This window comes from Quercus lobata, chromosome 10, assembly GCF_001633185.2.
Source record: "Quercus lobata isolate SW786 chromosome 10, ValleyOak3.0 Primary Assembly, whole genome shotgun sequence".
NCBI lineage: Eukaryota > Viridiplantae > Streptophyta > Magnoliopsida > Fagales > Fagaceae > Quercus > Quercus lobata.
Genome location: NC_044913.1, coordinates 48,407,393 through 48,427,948, shown reverse-complemented (window position 1 = coordinate 48,427,948; position 20,556 = coordinate 48,407,393). Strand labels below are relative to the sequence as shown.

At 35.8% G+C, this 20,556-nt stretch overlaps 3 protein-coding genes, 1 long non-coding RNA gene and 2 other non-coding genes across 7 annotated transcripts; 2 read left to right on the top strand and 4 right to left on the bottom strand.

Annotated features, from left to right (window-relative positions):
• Positions 1 to 1,690: 1,690 nt before the first annotated feature.
• LOC115963668 (glutamate formimidoyltransferase-like) lies at positions 1,691 to 6,547 on the bottom strand. 2 transcript variants are annotated; one of them, XM_031082761.1, is made up of 5 exons: positions 6,374 to 6,547; positions 6,149 to 6,275; positions 4,332 to 4,395; positions 2,729 to 3,140; positions 1,691 to 2,374 (listed from the first exon to the last, which is right to left on the bottom strand). In XM_031082761.1, the coding sequence occupies exons 3-5, from the start codon at positions 4,353 to 4,355 to the stop codon at positions 1,857 to 1,859; spliced, it is 954 nt and encodes a 317-aa protein (XP_030938621.1). In that variant the 5' UTR covers positions 4,356 to 4,395; positions 6,149 to 6,275; positions 6,374 to 6,547; the 3' UTR covers positions 1,691 to 1,856. The 2 variants fall into 2 exon arrangements, with proteins under 2 accessions (XP_030938621.1, XP_030938620.1); XM_031082760.1 differs by lacking the exons at positions 6,149 to 6,275; positions 6,374 to 6,547 and having other exon boundaries at positions 4,332 to 4,777.
• An 829-nt stretch (positions 6,548 to 7,376) lies between these two features.
• On the bottom strand, positions 7,377 to 9,870 carry LOC115963669 (formimidoyltransferase-cyclodeaminase). Its single transcript, XM_031082762.1, has 3 exons — positions 9,771 to 9,870; positions 8,424 to 8,842; positions 7,377 to 7,992 (listed from the first exon to the last, which is right to left on the bottom strand). The coding sequence occupies exons 2-3, from the start codon at positions 8,812 to 8,814 to the stop codon at positions 7,493 to 7,495; spliced, it is 891 nt and encodes a 296-aa protein (XP_030938622.1). The 5' UTR covers positions 8,815 to 8,842; positions 9,771 to 9,870; the 3' UTR covers positions 7,377 to 7,492.
• A 2,241-nt stretch (positions 9,871 to 12,111) lies between these two features.
• On the bottom strand, positions 12,112 to 17,018 carry LOC115962494. The gene is made up of 4 exons (XR_004085441.1): positions 16,837 to 17,018; positions 15,149 to 15,219; positions 14,800 to 14,886; positions 12,112 to 12,436 (listed from the first exon to the last, which is right to left on the bottom strand). It is a non-coding gene; the product is annotated as an uncharacterized LOC115962494 (long non-coding RNA).
• On the top strand, positions 14,427 to 14,556 carry LOC115966122. Its single transcript, XR_004086312.1, has one exon. It is a non-coding gene; the product is annotated as a U6atac minor spliceosomal RNA (small nuclear RNA).
• A 259-nt stretch (positions 17,019 to 17,277) lies between the features above and the next one.
• Positions 17,278 to 17,349, bottom strand: TRNAD-GUC. Its single transcript has one exon. It is a non-coding gene; the product is annotated as a tRNA-Asp (tRNA).
• A 1,754-nt stretch (positions 17,350 to 19,103) lies between these two features.
• On the top strand, positions 19,104 to 20,145 carry LOC115964881 (enoyl-CoA delta isomerase 2, peroxisomal-like). Its single transcript, XM_031084114.1, has 2 exons — positions 19,104 to 19,156; positions 19,533 to 20,145. The coding sequence occupies exons 1-2, from the start codon at positions 19,104 to 19,106 to the stop codon at positions 20,143 to 20,145; spliced, it is 666 nt and encodes a 221-aa protein (XP_030939974.1).
• The last annotated feature ends 411 nt before the right edge of the window (positions 20,146 to 20,556 follow it).

Sequence of the window (20,556 nt, the reverse complement as noted above, 5' to 3'; positions counted from 1 at the left end):
ACTTTGAGGGCTTTAAGGTTGTCCAGGTTTAGCTCCGGCGAAGATGGTTTTGTCTGTAATTCCATTTTGTTTTTCTCTTGAGAGAGAGAGAGAGAGATGGTTTTGAGAGTTGGGATTTGGCTTTTATATAGGCTGCTTTTGAAGTAAAGTTTTTCTCTTTTGCTCTGTGATGTGGGTTTTTGTTTTTATTTGTATTTTTTCGCGTTGTTTGTGTGAGTGATTGACATGTTAGTATTCTTTACTTTCAGTTTTAATGGTTTGTTTGTTTGTATAATATGTTTATGATAGGAAAAGGCTGAGTTTTTTTTTTTTTTGGTTAATTTTTTTTTTCTTGTAATGGAGCAAGACATAAATTGCTTAGCTTTTGTCTTTTTGTGTAAGTGCATGTAAATATAAAAATATGTAATTGTATTGAAATTGCTGATCGGCTCTTGTCTCTTAGTGTAGGGTGGATGGGACCGTGCCACCGTGGCATTGAATTAGGGTAATGGTATGTGGTAGCTTAAAAGTAAGTGAATACATATTATAAAAGACAAAAAAAAAAAACTTTGTTAAGCAGTTTTGCAATGGGTTGAGCTGAGTGGATGATGCATATTTTTAGTCTTTACATTGTGCAAAGTAAATTAAACTGTGGGATGTGTGCTATATTGTGTAATTTATGCTTCTTGAAGGATTACCTTGAAAAATATTTTTAGAACTGTTACTGTTTACCAAAACACCCAAAATAGACCGGAATGACCCGAAATTTTTTTTGAAGTAGAATAGGGTGGGTTACTGTTCTGGTTTGTTTATCGACACAGTATTATCCGCCGTTATGACCAGAAACGGAATGAAATTAATAACATTGAATCAAACCTAATTACCTAAAGGCTAAAAAGAAATAAGATTGTATAATTTATATTTCCTAAGGAATACTCTGAAAAAAATTCCTAGAGCCACCATTTGCAAGTAGTCATGAGCTCCACTATATATTACTTGGGACAATCATCCAGGGCAGCATCCATTCTCGTCATCGATGAAGGACCTTGACAAAATGGTTAAAAACAAAGTCCCATTTGCTTAGAAGTTGCAAAAAAGACGATCCTTTCCTAGACAATGTTGATAAAGAGCTTCTAGCTCTAGGTCGCTAAAACCGTTTTGCATCTGTTGCATGAAGGACCGTGCTCTTTGTGCAACATTTATACTGTGTTTAGTCCAGGTCCTGGTGCTGAGAGGATCAGGGGCTGCTTGGCATGTGGCTTTTCAAAGATTTTTTTTTTTTTTTTTTGAAAAAGCTGTGTTCATGACAATGGTAAAGCAACCCCAACTGTACATTGGTGTATTCATAGATTATATGGCTGGTGTAAACTGGTGGATTTTTGTTTTCATAATATTTAATTAATTGTAGTACTTTTTGTTGAATCTTAAGTTCATTTCTTTTGAAGACCTTTATGAGTTGTTTTTCAACTCCAACACTTTCTGTATGAAGTCTTTTATGGAGTTACTTGTTAGCTGATAAGCTCTCAGCCTCCTTTTTTTTTCTCTGTTTCTTTGTTGTCTTTCATTGTTTTTGTGTTGACATCCTGAATACAAGTTTTAATGAATTACTGTTACTTATCAAACATTAAACATTCAAGTTTTAAACGTAATCAACTTACCAAAGAAAAAGAACATGATCCACTTTACAGCAAAGTCATGAAGTGCACGCCTCTAAGTTTTGGAAATCCGACTTTTATTTCAGATTTTCTCCATTTTTACCATTTTGGTGGCAAATAGTATATTAATGAAGCTGGTGGTTTCCGTTACAATGTTTTTTAGGACATTTTGGCAAATTGAAACTTTGTAGATATGACTAAGCTGTGTTCAATACTCTTTGATTAGTCTCTTTGAGCAGAGGTTAAATTCATGTATTTTTCAATAATCATCTCTGGTGAAAAATCAGTAAAATAGCCCTTCTCCACTTCCACCCCTTCTTCAGCTGCTAGCATCTCAACCTGGTTTTGGACCCTATCTGCACCAATTTGATTTGGCTCCAAGAGCATGCAGGCAATCTCGGTTGAATCCTCTCCATGAACCAAGCCTAATGTCTGCACCGTGGGAAGCCCACCTCCTCGAGCACTCACCATCCTTGCAATTCTTCGAGCCACTGAGAAATCTGTGGACAAGATGGGTATGTTGTACAATGCAACCCATGGACGTGCTCCAATCATTGTGATGCCTCTTGCTCGAGAGACCTCGGACGGACCTTCATCGGGCTTCTCCAAAAGCATATCGGGCATGGTCCATCCTGCCCATTGGTTGCCCATAAAGTTAGGTCGGTAATATCCAAGTTCACGCCTAATGGTGTCTAGAGCCTTGCCTATTGGATGTGCTGCAGCATACAGAAACACTGGCACTGCAACAGAAAAAGAAAATGTTATCATAGAAATGACCAGTGCAAAAACATTTCAAGTAAGAGTAGTGTTAGGAGACTATTTTGCAGAACTCCATTCTCAATTGTTGATATAGCCTTTTGTGATTGAAAGAACTTCATTTCACCTAGCAACGTCATGTCAATAATTATAAAAAATGTTGTCTTTTTAGACTTATGGTTCAAGTTAAACTACAATTTTCTGCTATTGAGTCTCAACTTTTATGATTGGTGATTAAAAAGTGATGTCTGTGGTAGACTTAGGTGAAAGGGATGTTACTCCAATATTTTTCTACTTAATTTGACAACAAATGGACACTTTAGAAGGGTTCAACTGACCTTGGAATCGATTGGCAATGTCTGCTGCCACTGATTTTGCAAGCCAAGCTGCTTCATCTAGTGATGCCTGAGCCAGTGGATGGAAGAGAATGTCATCTACAACACCGAGCCGGGGGTGAGTCCCAGTGTGCAACTCAAGGTTAATGGCTCCAAATGCAGCTTCAACCATGGCTAGGATAGCTTGTTGCAATGGACTATAAATGGCACTCCTTGTGGTATCTTGAACAACATATGATACAAGAGTGTACCGAACCCTATTATACGCTCGGTCCTCAAATTTGTTCACGATGACAGTTTCTGGGTTAAACCTTGCGGCTTGTTCAATAGCATCAAGGGCAGCATGGTTACGTGATTCAGAGATAAATAGCTTGCAGCACAGTAACACAGATTGGTCTATTGTTTTCTTCTTGTCCTTTTGCAAGAGAAGCCAACATTTAAGTAAAGCAATTCAGTTTGGAAAAACAGTACTTTATTTAATAAACTCTTTTTGTTACTATGATATATGAATCTTTAGGTAATGATAAAATCCTTTGTATCATACGTGATAATTATTTGCTTTAAATACTTTTCCTCATAATTCTAGTCTTAGGCACCCTACAAAGCCATAAAGTGTCTCATGTATTAGATATATATGCAATCTTTCTCATTGTATGTTGGTTCCACACAATTGTATAGTTTACACATTATGAGAGAGAAGATATATATATCCGATGCATAAGATAATTATTAATTCAAAGTCAAGTTAGATAGAATGTGCCTCACATGTTATCTAGCTTCCACTAGGACTAGTTAGTGAACAAGTGTACGGCTATTCTCTTCCCAGAATAGGAGATGGTTTATTAGTTGTCTATTTTTTTCCCCTCCTTGGTCTTGATTGCATTGGTAATAGCTTCCAATCCTTAGCTACCACATCAGAAATCTTGTCTTATTACTGATAATTGAAATTTGCTCATATAATATTTGTATGTAATAGTTAAATAATTGAAGATAGCGATCACATGGTACAAAAGCTTGATTATATTATTAGATACCGTATAACGATGTAGGAACTACACTGATGGACTTATTATCATGTAATGCATAAAACTTAATCAAAGGATGAGTGTGCTTAGAATGTTAATTTGAGTTAGTGCTTAGGAGCTTAGGGCTTACATTTATGAATTTAAAGGATGAATGGGCCCAAATTATAACACTTCAAGAAAGTTGGTTGGGGTTTTTTAGGAGGGGCAAATCAAAGAGTGCATCACCTGACTGAAAAAGTTAGTTGGGTTTATTTTCGGGGAGAAATCACATATAAAATCGTAACAAAAAGTAATTTTCCAAACTGCACCCAAACTGTAAATTAAATCCAAGGTTGTATAAGGTAGGGACAACATTGGCCAAAGCTCCAAATTAGATCACTTCTCTTCCCTCCCCTACTTAACTTTTAACATGATTTGAGGGGGGTGGGGGGGTGGGGGAATGGTTGGTCAAAATGTACAAAAATATTTTAACTTTAGTGATGTAGCACCTAGACAAAGAAGAAGAAGAAAGAAGAAACTTTGAAGGGACCTTGTAGTTAACTAGCACCTAGACAAAGAAGAAGAAAAAGAAGAGTCCTTACCTTGCAACTTGGGTTGAAATCCATTCCTTGCCTCACTGCTTTGCTTAACCCTTTTAGCTACCACCTACTTTGTATCACAAGAACTGAATGAGTAGGTGCTGTGAATCTGAGACGCATATAAAAGCCATTGCGGTAATAAATATTCTTGTGTGAGTCAGTATTGATACAAAAACCATATAAGCCAATGTTCACAGTGCTTGACGTGTCAGTGCTCAATTATAACAAGGAGAGGCACTTTTGCTGGAACCGTGAATCACATGCTTCTACTAATCAGCATCAACAACCATGCTCTCCTTCAATCAACACCACACGCATTGCTGGTCCCATGTATGTGCTTGTGTATAATAGGAGGAGATAATAAGTCCAAATGGCTTCTTTTTCTTTTTTTTTTTAAAGACATGATAGGATTAAAAATTTATGGTCTTTGCTTAATGATGATTGTTTTTTACTATCAAGTCACGATACCAATTGGTGTAATAAGTAGGATTTGAATTTAAGTCTCTTATTTAACGACAAAGAACTTTATTAATTAAGCTAACTGCAACCACCAAAAGGTTTAAATTGTTATGTTTAGAATTTTATGGTACTCTACACAAATGTGGAAGCAAGCTTTGTTAGTCATATTTTCACTTTCAAGAAAGCATTTGACAAAAAGACATTATACAACCCACAGAATCAAGGTTATAAATAAAGAGAAACCCACTGTATTGGACTCTTTACAGTTTAAGAATTTGGAAGTCTATTATGAAGTTCTTTATCCAATAATGTAGGTAAGCATGTGAAAATTGAAAACCCAGAACATGAAAGCAACAATGATCATATTCACATATTCGTATAAGTTGTGTTTGATAATTAATTAACCTTTTGAAAAACATAAGAAATATGCTCATATATCATATTGTCAGACAAGAAAACGTCTATGTCAGATATACTGGTGCATACTGCATACTGCATACTTAGTAATTCTCGTGCAGAACATGGTGATTATATAAATGGAGCTACGATGGTTGTCTGGAGACTCTGGATGGTGCAATGGCCATGGTTATAATAACTAGATATTATTGATTAATAGAAACAATATTATGGTTAATAGAAATAATACTTTATTTCTTCTTTTGTGAAGGAGTTGTTAATTTTTTAATTAAAATCACTGTCCTATATAACAAGGTAACTAATGGTCTCATATTAGCCAGCCAGTTGAGGTACAGAACTAAAAAACTTTAATACTGCAGTATTAATTACAATAAAAAACAAGGTTCACCAATTTAAACTGAAAATTTTTTAATGAAAAGGCAAAGGTGAGATGCAGATTCAGTACAAGGCCAAATTATTTGGTTCTCATAATATCTATGGACCCCTTGCAAAATATCTGTGGGGGCTTTCACGTGAGTTTATCTATCTTCAACTAACATTTCTATGAGTCATTCTCACCTACATTTCATAAGTATTATCATCCACTGATGAAGGACAAAATAGATATTAAATGCCAACTGGAAAAAGAGACAAAAAGGGAATTTGTGTAGTCAATCCAATTTTAGTTTGGGATAAGGTTCACTGTTCAGTTGGATGAGGTCTGAACTAGAAGATGAAACTTCAAAAATAAGAACAGAGATGGCACTTAATAGTTAAGTCCAAAGAAGAACAACAAAATATCGAAGTAGGAATGAAAGACACAAGTGATCTTCTGAGAAAGGACCTGTAAATGATTAACAAAGAAATTTCAACTGAGAAACATAAGAAATCTCTGAGGAGAATATCCTAATCTTATAACTATTAACTGCTGAATATATATATAGATGAAGGGGCTGATGCCAAACCTTGAGCCAAAGTGTACGGTTCAAATTTTTTTCATGTTAGCTTGTTCTCAGTGGTGTCTCTTGTGCATCCAGAAAATAGAAATTCCACTAGCCTCCTGTCTCCTAAACTACTGCTATGCAACTGAATCTGCAAAAACAGTTTTGTTAGAATACCCAGGATTCCAAAGTAATTAAACTCTAATCAACTAGGCATTTCAATTTCAGGAGGATTTATTGTTCATCTACCTCTATAATATTGACAAGGGTATAGCCAAGGCTGACTTGAGTCAAAAACCATTTTCTTTGATAGGACCAAGGGAGTGTCTAAAACATCAATAAGTACTACTTCTAGTCCCAACTGCCAACCAGAACTTTCAAGTCAAGGTTTTAATCACTTAAAATTCTTCGCCACACTCATGAATCTGGGATCAGGCTTGAGTCCAAAAACCGTTTTCTTTGATAGGACCAAGGGAGTGACTAAAACATCAATAAGTACTACTTCTAGTCCCAACTGCCAACCAAAACTTTCAAGTCAATGTTTTAATCACTTAAAATTCTTCGCCACACTCATGAATCTCGGATCAGGCATCAATAAGTACTACTTCTAGTCCCAACTGCCAACCAAAACTTTCGAGTCAAGGTTTTAATCACTTAAAATTCTTCGCCACTCTCATGAATCTGGGATCAGGCTTCAGTACAGAATATATTTGACTAGAAGCACCTCAGTCATAGTTAAAATTTGAATTGGTCAAAACATGGCACCTTGTTTGTTCATAGTAACAGATTTTTTTCTGAGAGTCCTTGAAAAAGTCCTTTGTTACCAAAAGACATCTCTGTGGCTCTCATCTTAATAAAATCATCTTTGAAGGCACGAGTAGGACAAGTGAAAGGCAATGATTTAGGAGTAAAAATATAGGATCAGAGATGAAACCATTGGGATCCGGTTAATAAGTCTAATGACACAAAACTTTTCACAATTGCAAAAATAACATGTGATTGTGTAGTGGTGCGTAGTAAAAATATTGCTAGTGGTGGCCCAGGTCGGTTTATGTAAAACTGATGCATCAAACACAGCTTTCTACCTTAGCAAGTTATGAAAAAGGTTATTTCCCCAGCATTGCTCTTATGTAATACCTCTAGAGAACAGCTTAATCTTTTTTTGCAGTCTTTCAAATGTAAATTCCAACACCATCCACTTTTAAGGTCGTGAAATATGGACAAAAACCGCAAAATAGTGAGCACATAGGACTAATGGACAATTAGAGATATCACTTGATTAGTATAAAAAATCATCCAAGACAAGAGTATCACCTTTCATTATAAATCCTTTAATAAAATTTTACACACAAAATGTTTTATTTTTGCCTAAAACTTTAAATATCTGTCAACTATTTCTTCCTGTGAAAGATCAGTGAAATATCCCTTCCCCACAGCAATATTCTCTTCCCTTGCAAGTCTCTCAACTTCTTGCTGAACTCTATCTCCTCCAACTTTACTTGGTTCCAGCAAATTACAAGCTACCTCAGTAACATCTTCACCATGTGCTAGTGCCATGGCTTGTACTGAAGGAAGTCCACCTCCTCTCCCACTTACTTGTTTTGCAATTCTCCGAACAACAGCAATATCAGTAGAGAAGATGGGAATATTGTAGTTATCAACCCACCGGGTTGCTCCAATTACTACAACACCTTTTTCTTGAGTCACTTGAGCAGGACCCTCATCTGGCTTCAGTGGCAGGAACTCTGGTTTCGGACCCCCAATCCATTGAGTTCCACTTGAGTTAGGCTTGAAATAACCCAGCTCTCTTCTAATTGTATCAAGCGTCCTCCCATCCTCATTGGCAGCTCCATATAGAAAAGTAGGGACTGCAGGCTATACAAATTCTAATTAGCAAAGAAAACATTACAAATTCAGGGAAAAAAAGAATGTAAAGAATATACATTGATACTATGTTACTATCACATAAGAAACACATTTTGAAACTGAAGTCCTTAGAAATTGCTATGCAGCTTGTGCTGTAATGCCTATTTCTAGTAAGAACTTAGATCAGTCTTGCATTCAAGAAATCAATTTCAGCTACTCATAATAGAATGACAATGCAAAATTTAAATTGCCAAGCTCAAAGGAGTATGATTAGTGGACTAAGCATCTTGAATTGATTCCCCATAGTCAAAAGTAACAAAATAGAGAACAAAGGAACAATGAGGACCATCACCCTCACCAATGATTTACAAAATCATTTAGTAGTTTACTACTAGCTACAGTTTGATTCAATCCCAAGGTTAAGGGCACAAACCTTGCATACTAGAGCCAATATCAGCTGCTGAAGACTTTGCAATTTCAGCCATTTGGTCCAACGAAGTCAGTGCTAGGGGATGAAAGCATACATGGTCGACAACTCCAAGTCGAGGATGACTTCCACAATGCAACTCAAGGTCAATTGTCTCAAAAGCTGCCTTAACCATGGCAAGCACAGCACTTTTCAAGTGACATGAGTTGCTAGATGGCTTTGGAGCTAATTTGGAGACAAGGGTGTAACCAACTCTATTGTAAGTCTCATCTTCAAACTTATTGATAATAGCAGCTTCTGGGAATAGCTTAGCTGCTCTTTCAATTGATTCCAATGCAGCCCTGTTCCGACTTTCAGATATGTATAGCTTGCAGCAAGCAAGCATCAGCTTTGACATATTCCTTCAACTTACTGTGGTTCTCAAACTGCAGAGAAAGATAGTTTTCAGATAACTAAATAACATCACCAACAGAATTGTGAGTTGTGGCTTTTTCTTGGACCACAAACCCAACCTCCCAAGCCACTAGTATACACATGATGGTAAATAGTAAAGAATGTTAAACACAATTGCAAAATTGCACTAGTAAAACCGAATTCAAATTCCACCTTCAAAGTATCAATAACTCTAATGAAATAACTGATGTGGCAACTTAGTGTACAATAAAAGATTAAAAGTAATGTCAATGGTGGCCCCATGTGAAAGTGATGCAATCACAATCTGCCATCTCAACAAGTTATGAAAAAAGTTGTAAAATTTGTTGTGTCTATGGCATTATTAAATTGGTAAAACCTATTGCACACGTGAGATGAAAACACTTTATTTCCAACTTGAAATTGAGTTTTCAACACATGATTTCAGTTGTTTTTTGTACCTGTGTGTATGGACATGTGTGCAAGTTGATGTGTGTAACACTGCCCATATTAAATATAGCTTACAGGGTTCTGGGTACTACACAAAGCAACCTACTACCCATTAATATCAAGCATGTTTGCTAAAAACACAATAAGAATAAAATTAGTTTTATATACTGCCCATTCTAATTACTCTCACGACTCTAGTGCAAATCCATCAAAAATAAATAAATAAACCAAAACCACAACAACCCAGATAAATTTTTCTAATGATGGTTACATTTTAAAGAGTTCTTGGGCCACTGTTTTCTGAGGCTAAAAATTGACTAAACAAGCTCTTGATTTCTTAGATGTTTCAAAATTTTTGTAATAAAGATCCACCATGCGACAACCACAAATTCAAGAAGAAAAAGAAGTGCGGTGAAAAAGCATAACGATTTTGTTAAAAAGAAGTGCGGGAGGGACAAAAAAAAAAAAAAAACCTATGTTTATAGTACGTACCTAGTTTGATGGTCTGTTTGTTGTGGCTGATGTCTTCCAATATCTAGAAGAGAACGAGATGTAAGAAGCTTTTGTTTGTTGAGTGCAGAAAAGGTGTGTATCTAAAAGGTTACGTGTAATAATAATATTGAGATATTAAAAGTTTCAACAACTTCCACACATTCTGAAACTGGATTCCTTTGAAATTGCTATGCTGCCTATTTCCAGTAATAAGAACTTAGATCAGTCTTGCATTATAGAAATCAATTTCAGCTACTCATAATAGAATTACAATTGCAAAATTTGGGTTGCCAAGATTAAAGGAGTTGGATTAGTGAATTAAGCACCTTGAATTGATTTTTGGATAATAATGACTGTCATAATCAGGTTTGTTGGTACTTCCATTCCTTCATGTATTATGTTTTCCTATATTCTTGCCAAATCAATTACTAGCAAACTTGATTCTTTGTTTTCCTCTAAGTAAAGTTGTAGTCTTTGTGCTTTCCAGATTTAAATATTTGTACTCCTATTCCTAAAGCCAATGGTGATTTGGGGCTAAGAAGATGTTGCTTTTATTAAAGTGCTGGGGAAAAAATTGACTTGAGAGCTGTTGAGGGCCAAAATGGCCATAAAATCCTAACTATATAGTTAGTAGACCCGGTTCCCAAACATTATCATTTACTAGCATCTCGAGTCTTAAAGACTTGATTTTGGGCCTCAAAATCGAGTCTTTGAGGCTCGGTTTTTGTATTCTGATGTAGAGACTCGAGTTCCACGTGGGCACGCCACGTGGAATTTGGCCACTTGGATCTCGAGCCTTAGAGACTTAGTTTGCTAAAAGTGAAACCGAGTCTCAAAAACTCGATTTTCAAATGTAATCATGTCTGGTCATGTCTGGGTCCCACAATTGCAGCTGGTTTTGTCTGGTCTGGGTCTCTCGGAATTCAGCAGAACCTTTGCACATGCTCTCTCACTCATTGTAGGCTTTCTCAACTCTCATACACATTCAGCAGCAGCAGCTTCCTCTCTCACTCATTTTCATTCCAACTTCACAACAGCAGCTTCCTCTCTCACTATTTGTCTCTCTCTTTCACTCTCATACAAAACTCACCCCCATTACAAACTTCAAATCAAACTCACCTTCCATATTTTCACATCCTCATGTCGGGTAAGGTTTCTCAATCTCTCTAAGACTCGAGTTCCACGTGGACACATCACGTGAAATTTGGCCACATCAGAACACAAAAACCGAGCCTCAAAGACTTGATTTTGAGGCCCAAAATCAAGTCTTTGAGACTCAAGATGCTAGTAAATGATAAAGTCCTCAAAATCAAGTCTTTGAGGCTCAAGATGCTAGTAAATGATAAAGTTTGGGAACCGAGTCTACTAACTATATAGTTAGGATTTTATGGCCATTTGGCCATTTTGGCCCTGTCTGAGGCCAAAATAAATTGTGGATTCAGATATTTGGAGGTAGGTCTTTATCAACTTGAACAAAACCCACTAATTTCTCCTGGCTGAGCAAAGAGTTGGTTGAAAAAAAAGAATGTGTTTCAAAGTGAGCGGGTGGTGGGTTACAAATTAGTGCATGGGATGATCCATGGATCCGAATGCTGTAAATTTTGATACCAGGCAGTGGGATCATGCTGAATTGATTGCAACCTTTGAGCCTAATGCTGTCAATAAGACCCTAACATTCACCTAACTTCTCAGGCCTCGTAGGATCAATAATTTAAAGGGTTCAAGTACCTGGACTGCCGGGCAATACAACCACATGATCGGAGATCCAGACAGCAGTTATATTAATGTTATTATTAGTTGGCCGAAAAGCCATCCTGCATCTAGCTATTTTACTGATCAAGTTTGTGGTAATATGGTAGGGGATGCTGTCAATCTTTTGCTCTTCTAGACTCTGTTTTGGGAAGCCGGAAACATCATTCAACACAATTTCATATAATAAAATAAAAGATAACGGAAGGTGCAGCGATCTGAAACGTATGATGTAATAACGGAAGGTGCAGCGATCTGAAACGTATGATGTAGCATACTACCCCATATTTGCCCAGTTCAAAGCAAACTCAACAAGATGGATCTCGTATGAGCAAATCGCAAATCAGGAATTTAACATTTAATACTGAATAAAAGTGTCTAGAATGTACACAAGTCGCCTATTCATGCAGAAAATTGTACATCTAGTAGAGACACTTTTGTTACTTTCTGTTTGTTTCACAGAAGGATTTATATGTTAAATAAATAAATTAAAAAAAAAAACCGCTGATCATTACTCATCAATTATCATTGGCATTGTGCCTGCGTAGCATTTTATCACTTTATGGCAAATTGGTCAGATAGGTCACCTGCAGTTCAAATTCCATCAACGGAATTTTGAATTTAATGATGGTTTCACGTTATTAGAACATTGAAGGCAATGTATCAAATTATGAGAATAACTAGAAAATAGACAACAAAATGAAAAGTGCTGACTGTATTCCGACAAGAGCAATTAACCACTAAATTTTATCACAGGATCAATCTCCATGAATTGATCATAAAATAGCCAACAGAAATGTTTGCCAACCAATAAAATGAAAAGTCAAAATATGTGAAGTCCAAGCCCACAACTTATTGCCAGGAAATTCTGTAACAGTTACAAGCTCCAACACTCAGTGTGATGCTTCCACCACTTTCTGTAAACAAACAGGAACGAGTACAGAAAAATTAAAATTTAAGACATTAAGAAAACAATATGCATATAACTGATTACTAAAATGGTAACATTTCCAACAAATTTCTATATACCCAGGTAGCATTTCAGTATTAGATACGCAAGGTACAAGGATGGTCCAACCAAACCCTCAACCCAAATCTATGACTAGCTATAGAAGGGCAGTAAGTAGTCCATAAACGGTGGTGATGTGTTCTAAAAGCCACCTAGATGTATTTTTCTCTGTTGATTTCCTTTAAGAACTCTAGTTTAGACATGTGGCATACATGAAACTATATTTTCACGAAGTCAACAAGCTCTAGATCAAGGAACACCTCTTTTCCTTATAAGAACAAGGTAAAGGCTGAGATCATGGATTGAAGTCGTAGACCCACCACCAAAAGGATAACATAGACCAGAAACTAACATGATTAGATGAATTCAAACCATCCAATACTATACACCATATCTAAGCAATATGAACATTTTGAGAAAAAGATTATTATATGAAAGTCCATCTCCTTTTTTATTTTTCTTTTTTGATAGGTAAAATAACTAACAAGCAATGGTCCTTGAAACAGTAGGAGTCGAACCCACATATATGACAGTCCAATTCATCTAATACCAACAACTTTTTTTTTTGGTTGATAAATTACAAAACTCCATAATTTAGAGATTAAACCCCACACTTTATTTTGTTTTGATAATTTGATGGTTGGGGGAGTGGGGATTTGAATGCTAGACGTCTCCATTGGAAAGACTAGGGGATACCAGTTGAGCTATAAGGCTCTTGGTAGAGATTAAACTCCACACTGTTACAAATTTCAAATTAAATCCTATACTTTAAAAAACGTTTCTATTCAAACCATAAACCCATTATGTGTAATGTTGTTAATAGAAAATGCTTGAACAAAATGATGATGTGCGGCTTGGAATGAAATGATGTCCATATATAATAGACATACATGTTGAAGAAACCACATAGCACCATTTTGTTTAAACATTTTCCTTAAACTAAAACACTGTAAATTGGTGTATGGTCTGAATTGAAACATTTTCAAAGTGTTGAGCTTAATTTGTACTACCCATAAACTATAGGTTTCAATTTTAATTACCCCCACCACTCTTTTTTATAAGTATGATGAGTTTTAAAATGAAATCCACTAACCATTACATATCCAACAATCAAAATGTATACATGATAAAAAAATGTAACAATAGAAAAGGGAAAAGACAACAATGAAGGGTTCCTTCTTTTGCTATTCATAGTTTCAAACAATCTCCTCCTTAAACAAGGCATCATTTTATTTAAAATTTCTCCACTAACGGCGTAATCTTAAATGTGTACAATAAATTGAAATGTTCTTGAAAGTATAGGATTGAATTTGAAACTTCTAAAAATGTGGCTCAATTTGAAACCACCCCTAAACCATGTGGTTTAAAATTTTAACTCCCCCCTCCCCCTCCCACTTTTTAAATAAGTATATAGAGAAGTAAAGCATGAATACCTTTAACCATTCCACATCCAACTATGAAAATGTACAATGAACTGATGAGGGGTTTCTTCTTTTGCTTTTCACATCTTTTTATTTCCTCATAATTACACCATAATTCTCCAGTGTACTCACCCCAATAAATTGTACACTTAACAGAAAGTTAATCTGTTACTTGCATGTGAATCTATATGATATCTCACATAAAATCTATGGTGATTTTATAACCAACCCCCCTCCAATGTTCACAAACTGACTGGAATTGACCAAGCTGATTGAAACTGATAGGAAGTATACTAGAACAATTCCTAAGATACTTACCTTCAACTGTTATTCGGTATGCTGCACACAAAAGTTTTTCATTTTTTCATTATAGGGTGTGGGTGTAGCAGATGTTCCATGAGTGCACTAAACTTGTGCATCAAACTATTTCCTTTTTAAAATGTGCAAATACATATTACATGCTTTGATGAAGGGAATGTGTTTGTAGAAAGGAGAGATGGTTGGCATCTCCCCTGACAGGTACAAGAACAGCCTTCGGGCTTACCTGTTACCTGCATATCTGGTTAAGGCTTCCCACCCTTTGAGGTGGATCTATAACCCAATTTAAAACTTATCCAAAAAAGAAGGGGACAATCAGAGGAACTGACAGACTGACTAGAGATAGCGACCAATTGGCATCACATAATTTTATTACTAAAGGAACAGGCAATGCACAGAGCCACAGACCCTCTAGCAACAAAAAATTATATTGCTTTAAATTTCTCATCACTAGGGTAGACCGCACCATTTCTTTTTTCTTTTTCTTTTTATAATTTTAATGATGGTCAAGTTAAAGAAAATATAGAGGTACCTCTTCCTTCTTGTCCTTGCCTCCCGAAAATAATTTGTACCCGGAAAAGAAAAGTAGGCCCCAGCCAGACAGAGAGGCAATTACAAACTGCAAAAGCATTATATTCGGTCAAGACAGTTTCCCATGTATACTACCCACTCATTTCAGTTTCATCAATGCCTCAGGAAACAGCACTAATGAAAACAAACAAAAGCTTTAACATCATAACATTAGTTTGATCATAGTGAAGTGTAAAGTACCAATATGACCTCCAAAGAAAAGAAAGAGTGTGAATGTTGAGGAAAAGGGAGGTTAACAAAGAGGGGGGAAGGGCATTTGGAGATCTGAGTTTTCAATAAATAAGACTCACATGCTCTTCCTTCCACTTAGATGGGCTCAATGGGTCTTGCCAGATGTTAACCCTTGGTGGACCATGGGAATCTGCAATAAACAAACAAATAAGTAGTGTTCATCAATTCATAATTTGTTACAACAAAAGGATTGTCCTTAACTAAGGATTACAAAGTTACAGTGGAATGAATGTGTTACATATATAATATCATATCTATCATTAAGACCCATATTTTTTTTTTTAATTCATATTTTAACATTGCAGAATTGATTTATCAATATGAAAAAGACAAAACAACAATAAAGCATTCCTGGCCTAAATGTGCTCAATAGTATTTCATTTGGCGAGAAAGCCATCTCTGCGATAAAAAATTATATATGGTTCCCCAAATCTTCCAATCCACTTATACATCCAAATTTCCAAATTTAACAAACACCCCTTATATATGAAGAAAACAAAACAATACGACTTGCACATTTAAATATATCTTTGATAGTTTCCACTGAACTTTTTTTTTTTTTTAAAATAAAGCTACAATGGAGTGAATGTCTTACATGTAAAATATAAAATCTGTCATTATGACCCATATGTTTTTTTCTCCATATCTTAACATTAAAAAAGTAATTTAATCAATATGAGAAAGACAAAACAACGATAAAGCATTCTTGGCCAAACAAATAAACTCAATTAACACCTCCTTTGGCTAGAAAGCCATCTCTGCTATAAGAAAATCATACATATTTCACCTGATCTTCCAATCCACTTATGCATCCCAAATTTTGAGATTAACAAACACCCTTATATATAAGGAATACAAATTAAAACAATATGATCTGCACATCTAAAAATATCTTTGACAATTTCCTCTGATAATTTTTTTTTTTAATAGATTTTAGCCAACGAGCTATAACTGGAAATAAAATTTAAATAATAATAATAATAATAATAAAATCCCACCATTAAACAGGTTCATACTCAACATTTGTCATATTTCGCCTTATCAAAATCACATTTTTGGTGTTCTCCCTCTTCAGGATTCAATGTTTGTGGCAAGGTTGATTTGGGTGATATCGGAGTAGTGATAATTTGAAAGGCTATTCCCCATTGCTTGATGTTTTGACGGGTGTGAGCCGACTATGTTAAAGCTGAAAGAGTATTTTATGAAGACGCTACTCGAGTGGATGAAGTTTTCTTTCTCAAATTTAAATTGAGCTTAGTGATTTTGGGTAATTTTAGAGTATTATTGTAATTTTCAGCTAGTAATAAATTTTATTATAATGAATCCCAAATATATATCCTCTCACACCATCATTGAATTTCAACTGTTTGGGACCTGAGAAACCACAAACAGTTAAAAAGACCTTCACTCAAACCCTAAAAACACAACCATTTACTTTTACACCAAAATTCACAATTTTTTTTTTTTTTTGGTTCAGATTTTCCAGCAACCAAAACAGAGATAAGAAAAGTCAAAACCTTTAAACTCATTAAAAACCTAATCTACCATAAAGACGCCCTAAAAAAATATATATATATATATTTTCTCCTTTCATTTTCCAAAATTTTCTCGGCAACCAAACAGAACCTAAGATTTGAGGATCTGATCTTGTGCGACAAATAAGACCGGTAATCGAGAGAAATCAAAGCGCGTGTGTATATATATATATATATATATATATATATGAATGTAAGTGCGAAAAAGTTACCAGCGGCACCGGCGAGGCCACGGCGGTGAATGAGATGAGGCGACGATGTTTGAGGAGATGAGAGTCGCGTTAGAGCTGCGGCTCTACGAGCTGCTGCTGCTGCCACAGTAGCCATTGCTTTGATGAGAGAGAGAGAGAGAGAGTGTGTGAGAGAGACCAAGCAGATCGGAAATGGATACACAGCACAGTATATATATGAATGAATATGCCAATGAGTAATGGATTAAAGCGACGTCGTCTGCTTCTTCTTACCAGTTACTAGGTCGAAATCAAGTAAGCTTTCAACGGCGATATTTCTCGTCTCAAGAAAGGAAGGTTGTAAAGTGAAAAAAAAGGAGCGTATATATTAAACGACGCCGTCTGCTTCTTTTCTTTTTCCTGTTTTAATAGGTTGACTTCGTCGTTATAAATTCATATTTCTCGTGTCCAAAAAATATAAATCGCCGTTGCCGGGGATCGAACCCGGGTCACCCGCGTGACAGGCGGGAATACTCACCACTATACTACAACGACTTTGATGCTTAACTCCACCATACGTCAAATACTTGATCATCACTTTCATAAGAGTTCTTTTGTTTTGTCCCTTTTTCCGTAAAACATAAAAACAAAATGGGACATGAGCTTGAGCTAGCACGGTAGAATAGCTTGAACTCTTGAGCTACATCAGCATTAAGATCTCCAAAATATAATTCTTAGGATTATAAACTTATAATAAACTTTAATTTTTGTTTTATTTAAAAAAAAAATTATAATCCAAAATCCTTATATATATTTATTTATTTATACATATAAAAATAAAAGAAGTGATGTCACACAAATTTTGGAGATTTTATTTTATTTCTTGCTGATGTTACATCCCATGGATTGATAATACGGTAGATGAAACTTAAACCTTTGTTTTTGCAAAATATCCTTTTAAGTATATTAAGCCTATTATTTGAGTGCCCGAAAAGGACACAATTCGGTGAACAAAACATGAATACGAATATACAATACAAGCTTTTGGTGGTTAGTGTTTAGTGTAAATGAATTCTTTTGATAATCTTCAATAACCAAGAATCCTCTATTAAGGAAGAGAATGAACTTGACAAGTCTACCAACCAAGAATCCTCCACTGTCTCTGCATCATTAGCTCCACCCCACCCCATGTAGAATAAACTCAATAAAGTAAATTGTGGATGTATGCTCTAAAGGTCGAATCACGTTTAAAATCTTACTTCATTTTTCCTTCATTTCCTATTTTTACATGGCATCATAATAAAATTAATCTTTGTTAACCCCTTGAGAATCTGATTCAAGCTCTTTTAAAATAGTTCAAGGGCTCACAACATTTCACATACTCTACAATGTGATTAAATTGGTGGCTTGATGGTAGGAAACCCTCATGGTCCATCACTTTGCAAGCCTATGGTTGTGGGTTTGAGTAGTAATACACCCCATCATGCTTGCATGGCTGGTCTCACACCATGTCAAATTTGGGTTTAAGTAGGTTAGGGCAATGACACCACCAACGAGCGCCCCCCCCCCCCCCCCCCCCTTTTTCCTCAACACACAAAAAAAAAAAGGAAAAAAAAAAATCCTATAAACAAACTACTCAAATGTCAAAAGGAGTATCAAAACTACAAATCAAATGCTAGGGCACAAATCCTTCAAAAAAATAAAGCTAACACGACCAACAACAACACTTGAGTTTTAGCTACACTAGCCATTTATGCTTTGATTATTTGATTACATGTCCACATAAAAGCACAACATATGCGAACAACTTAAATATAAATTAAACAACTTGCTTTTAAAGTCATCTCGTTGATTTGACTTTTAGCAAACTAGCTGATTCAAATTTAGTAGTATCTATTTGGAAAAAACTTATCTAGCATTTTTTTTTTTTTGTTCTTTTTTTTTTTATTGAAAGTACTATAAAATAACTAAAAACTCTTTCAACTATATATATATAAAGAATTAGAAAAATCAAACAATATGCAAAAAGGAAAAATGATAATAAAAGTAATAAGTAATAACTAACCAGATAACAGGTATCTGATTATACGATTTTCCTTTTGACACAAGCAATTTACGTACTTTTAAAATCATGCCCTGAGTAGAAGTGACATAAATATATGACTAGTCTTGCACAATAACTTCACAATTCCTTTAATATAGAAATAATAAAAATCATACTTGTTTATCTCAGGTGCTTGCTGCGCAAAGTAATGAAAAGGAATACTATGAGATAGATGAATAACTAAAATTGAAACTATAAAGATATTATGGCTCTGCTGCCCATATTTGTCAATGAAAATGAAGCTCGTAATGCAATTAAGTAACTAATACAGCTAAATGTTGCAGTGAAGAGATATAGCCTTTTAACTCTGCCATGATTTAACTTGAAGGGGCGCAAAATTTATATTTAACACTTATGTTTACACATGTGTAGGGACGGATCCAGGATTTTAAACTAGCGGAGGCCGGAGTATAAAGAAAAAAAAAAAAAAAACTCCAAATAGGTATTCATATAGTATTAAAAAAATTAGGGATAATTACACTTTACCCACCTGTGGTTTGCCTCTAATTTGACTTGCCTACTCATGGTTTCAATTTTGACACTTTACCCACTTGTGATTTCCTCCATTACTGATTCGTAACCCGCCTCTCCTTCATTCGTTACTCTAACACATAAGAACATACACAAACATAAGAACATATGCCCAGAAAAGTAATACAAATCAAATCAAGCAATACCATTTTAGCCTAACTCTCATCGAAACTCTCATCTTCGCACTCTCCCAAGTCAAATCCCAAGCTGTCCATGGCTCTGCACTCATCACCATCGCCCACGGCAAATTCTTCTCCAACGGCTTCGACCTCGCATGGGCCCAATCCGTCGGCTCCTCCTCTGACGCCGTAGATCGACTCCACCACTTGGTCGCTTCCTTCAAACTAGTCGCTTCCGCTCTCCTCTCCCTCCCTATGCCTATAATTGCTGCCCTCCCCAGCCACGCTGCCACCGCCGGATTCCTCCTCGTGCTCAGCCACGACTACGTCCTGATGAGGCACAATCGAGGCGTGCTGTACATGAGCGAGGTTGATATTGGCCTCACTTTCCCATATTTCACAGCTTTGATGAGGTCAAAGATCGGCTTCACCTTGACTCGGCGTGATATATTGTTGGCTGGGAGGAAGGTTAAGGGAGAAGAGGCAGTGAGGATGGGGATCATGGACTCGGCGGCGCACGATAGCGAGGAGAGGGAGTGGAACGGTGAGGTGTATGCGGAGATCAGAGCTAGGTTGGTTAGGTCTTCGTTTTCATAGCTGGGTTTTTCATGGTGTTTCATGGTGCTTTCTTGGCTGGGTTTTCATAGTTGGACTTGATTTTCATGGTTGGAAAACAGGTGGATTTTCGTTTGGATATTGAGAAAAAAATGGTGGAAAGAAATTTCTGTTTGAGTTCTTTTCTTTATTTATGTGCTTGTTTCCATGTGTTTGGCTTCATTTGGATTTTTGTTTTGATTTTTGATTTTTTAGTCTTTATTTGGAAAGAAAATCTTAATTTTCTTGGGAAAAATTTAAATACCCAGAAAATAGATCAAAAAAAAAAATCCTAGATGCTACAATGCAGTTTGAGGTGTTGCAGTTTGTTTTGCTTTTGTAGATTTACTGCCTTGCATCTAGGATCTTAGTTTGGTGAGCAAGTTGGATGGTATTGCTTGATTTGATTTGTAT